The following is a 3,158-nucleotide window of genomic DNA, read 5'->3' on the forward strand; positions in this document are numbered from 1 at the left end:
TACTGGCAATAAATTTTGGAGTCATGAGGCCTATTTTTTTATAGCTAAACTGCTGCACTAGTTCACAGTTTATCTTTCTACATTGGAAGAAGAAAAATAAACTCTAAATTTGTGTAGCCAGTTCAGCTATGAAAAACAGATCTATGATAAAAATAAACCGAACATAAAGCCCGTATCCTCATACATATACATATGTATAAGGACCTAACAGTACTTTAGATTTCAAAAAAATATGCAGTGAGAATTTAGAGGTCGTTTATTTCGGGCGCTGTAAGCTTCATTGACTGCATTCAGGGCTACGTTCCAAAACTCTACTCTATCAACTCTTACGAACCCAGAGTAGTGGGGGAAAGAGTAACATAGAGTTAGTTACTAGAGTTGAATACATTAAGAACGGAAAAGAGTAAGTAGTAAGAGTAAGTAAGAGCTAATAAGTAGAGAATATGGAGATATCCAAATTTATATGCATTGCGATTAACGAAATGTTAAAAAAACGCTCTAGAATTAGATCTAAATAGCAGTGACAGTGAAGATGAAATAGGTGATTTATTGTATCTCGTGCAACATTTTCGATTGAGAGGAAAACGAATAAAAGTCTTGCGATTAAAAGGTTATGTAGATAATATAGTGCCTAGATTTTCGACGCGACAATTTAAGGAACATTTCCGCATGACTCCAAATACTTTCCACTTACTGGAAAATAAATTGAGTTTAATGCTATCGAAGCAGAATAATATGGGAAGATCTGTTATATCTCCAAGAGTGCAATTACTTGCCACATTGTGGTTGCTGGCAACACCCGATTCTTACAGGTAAATTTTAATAATATCAGAAAAAATATTAATATTCAATATTAATTAATTGATTTATTATAATTTATATACTTTTTAATATATATACTATTATAATATATACTTTTGGTTACAATAACATAAAAAGTGAAATTGTACAAATAAGTCTATTCAATAAGATTTACTTTTTACAATTTCATTTTTCATGTTGATATACTCGAAATTATGTATGTTATAATAAGTAAATAAATATCAAATAAATAATATTAATAATATGAGTAAATAATAATAATAATAAGAAGATAATTAAGTATTGTTTTAAATGTATACAATAATCAATATATATAATAACCATAGGAAATGGTTAATAAGATATATTTGTTATTATAGATCTGTTGGACTTAAATTTGATCTAGCTAAATCATTATTAAATCATTGTGTACGACGTGTTATTGACGCTCTTTGTAAAATATCAAATACAATTATTCAATGGCCATCTGTAGATCACATGGACATTGTAACACAACAATTTAAAGATATAGCTGGTCTTAAACATGTGCTCGGTGCTATTGATGGCACACATATAGAAATTCCAGCACCATCTGTAATTATGATAACTTAACTTTTTGTAGTTTAATATACTCCATAAAGTTTATTAAATTTAATTAATAAAATAAATAAAAAACGTAATTATTGTAGATACAGCCTGAATGTTATTTAACACGAAAGTGTAGATATGCAATAAGTCTTCAAGCAATCTGTGATGCTAAATTAAAATTTATTGATTGCTATGCTGGTTATCCAGGCTCCGTTGGTGACCTTCGAGTCTTTCGCAACTCTAACTTTTGGCACAGTGTTCACAGAAATCCAACTTTGTTCTTTCCCAATGAAGAATTCATTGTAGGAGACAAAGCTTACCCTATACGAAAATGGTGTCTGACAGCTTATAGAGACAATGGTCATTTATCAGAGGTAAATTAATTATGTCGCAGGGGAGGGGGAAGAGATTTATTAGGTACAAGCAAGCATCAGTACTTATTAAAATTGTTTAATAACGTGTTGAATATTAACTGACACCTGTATTTCGCTCGTCTTTGACTTCTTATCTTGACTTAATTTTATTTATTATAAATCAGTAATAATGTCAATATATCTTTTTATGTGTTATTACTTTTATCTGTTACAGGTTGAAAATAATTTTAATGAAGTTTTATCTCAAACTAGACAAACAATTGAACGTGCTTTTGGTTTATTGAAAGGCCGTTTTCGACGTTTAAAATATCTCGATATGCATAGAACGGATTTGATACCAGCAACGATTCTGGCTTGTTGCGTTCTTCACAATATATGTCTGAATAATGTTGATATTTTGGAAGATAATGATATTTTGGAAGATGATGTTACAAATCAAAATATAGATATAGCAATTGAAGATGATGAACATGATCAAGATGATGAGGGCATAGCTAAACGCAATTATTTTGCAATACTTTTACATCGCGAAAGATCGTAATAAATGTTAATAATTAACGTTATACATGTATATATACGTTTATTTATTTTATACATATTATACATATAAAATATAAAATAAAACAAAATAAAACAAAATAGTTTTCACATTCACATATAATCTTCCTTATTTTCTCCCTTATTTTTATTTGCTTTAATAGTTTTCATTGCACTTACATATAACTATTAGAATTTATGTTAATCTGCAATTTTACATTGGATATCAAATTTATGTTATACTTTTTTCTTTTTAACATAAATATGCATAACATAATATTATTTTAAAAAAAATAAAATTGTCACTTTTTAAATATATATTAATATTATTATTAACTTATTTAATAGTATCACTTTGTAAATTATACTTTGACTTAGTTTTTTTTAATCAGTACCCCATAAAATTAATACTATAAAAATTCTAACATAACATCAGGTACATAAAATATTGATTTGAGCAAAAAAAATTTATCAATTTCATAGAAAAAATATTGTTGGAAAGAGTACTTAAATTGATAGCTTATTAATAAAAAAAAATGAAATAAGATACTTAAGTATACAGGTTAATTTATAATTTTTCCAATAGTTTACTCATTAATTTCTTATACGTGTTTAAAGCTTCTTGTTGCTGCTCAAGTTTTTCCTTATGCCTTCTTTCTCGTGCTTCTTCATTTTTCTGTATATATTCTGTCAAAACATTTATCTGCTTGTCCACTTTACTTTTTTTCGATGGTGGTGTGCCATTATCCTCAAAACATTTTTGTCCGTCATCTGATGAAGAAGGCATATCTTTCTGTGATAGATTTGACGCAACAGCCACAGGTTGTACGATGTGGGATGTTCCAAATATTTCATCCA

General features: G+C 28.0%; 1 protein-coding gene across 1 annotated transcript; it reads left to right on the forward strand.

Moving 5' to 3' along the window:
- The first annotated feature begins 181 nt into the window (after window positions 1-181).
- Window positions 182-2,336, forward strand: LOC105449714 (putative nuclease HARBI1). Its single transcript, XM_011689093.1, has 4 exons — window positions 182-812; window positions 1,182-1,395; window positions 1,491-1,763; window positions 1,978-2,336. The coding sequence occupies exons 1-4, from the start codon at window positions 670-672 to the stop codon at window positions 2,302-2,304; spliced, it is 957 nt and encodes a 318-aa protein (XP_011687395.1). The 5' UTR covers window positions 182-669; the 3' UTR covers window positions 2,305-2,336.
- Window positions 2,337-3,158: the final 822 nt, after the last annotated feature.

The sequence above is a fragment of the Wasmannia auropunctata genome, unplaced genomic scaffold (assembly GCF_000956235.1).
Source record: "Wasmannia auropunctata unplaced genomic scaffold, wasmannia.A_1.0 LD336074.1, whole genome shotgun sequence".
Classification (NCBI taxonomy): domain Eukaryota; kingdom Metazoa; phylum Arthropoda; class Insecta; order Hymenoptera; family Formicidae; genus Wasmannia; species Wasmannia auropunctata.

Excerpts from the sequence above, each read along its gene's own strand:
- LOC105449714 (XM_011689093.1), top strand. The coding sequence starts at position 670 with ATGACTCCAAATACTTTCCACTTACTGGAAAATAAATTGAGTTTAATG. Across the intron at positions 813-1,181 it reads GCAACACCCGATTCTTACAG|ATCTGTTGGACTTAAATTTG; the intron begins GTAAATTTTAAT and ends TTGTTATTATAG. Across the intron at positions 1,396-1,490 it reads TAGAAATTCCAGCACCATCT|ATACAGCCTGAATGTTATTT; the intron begins GTAATTATGATA and ends TAATTATTGTAG.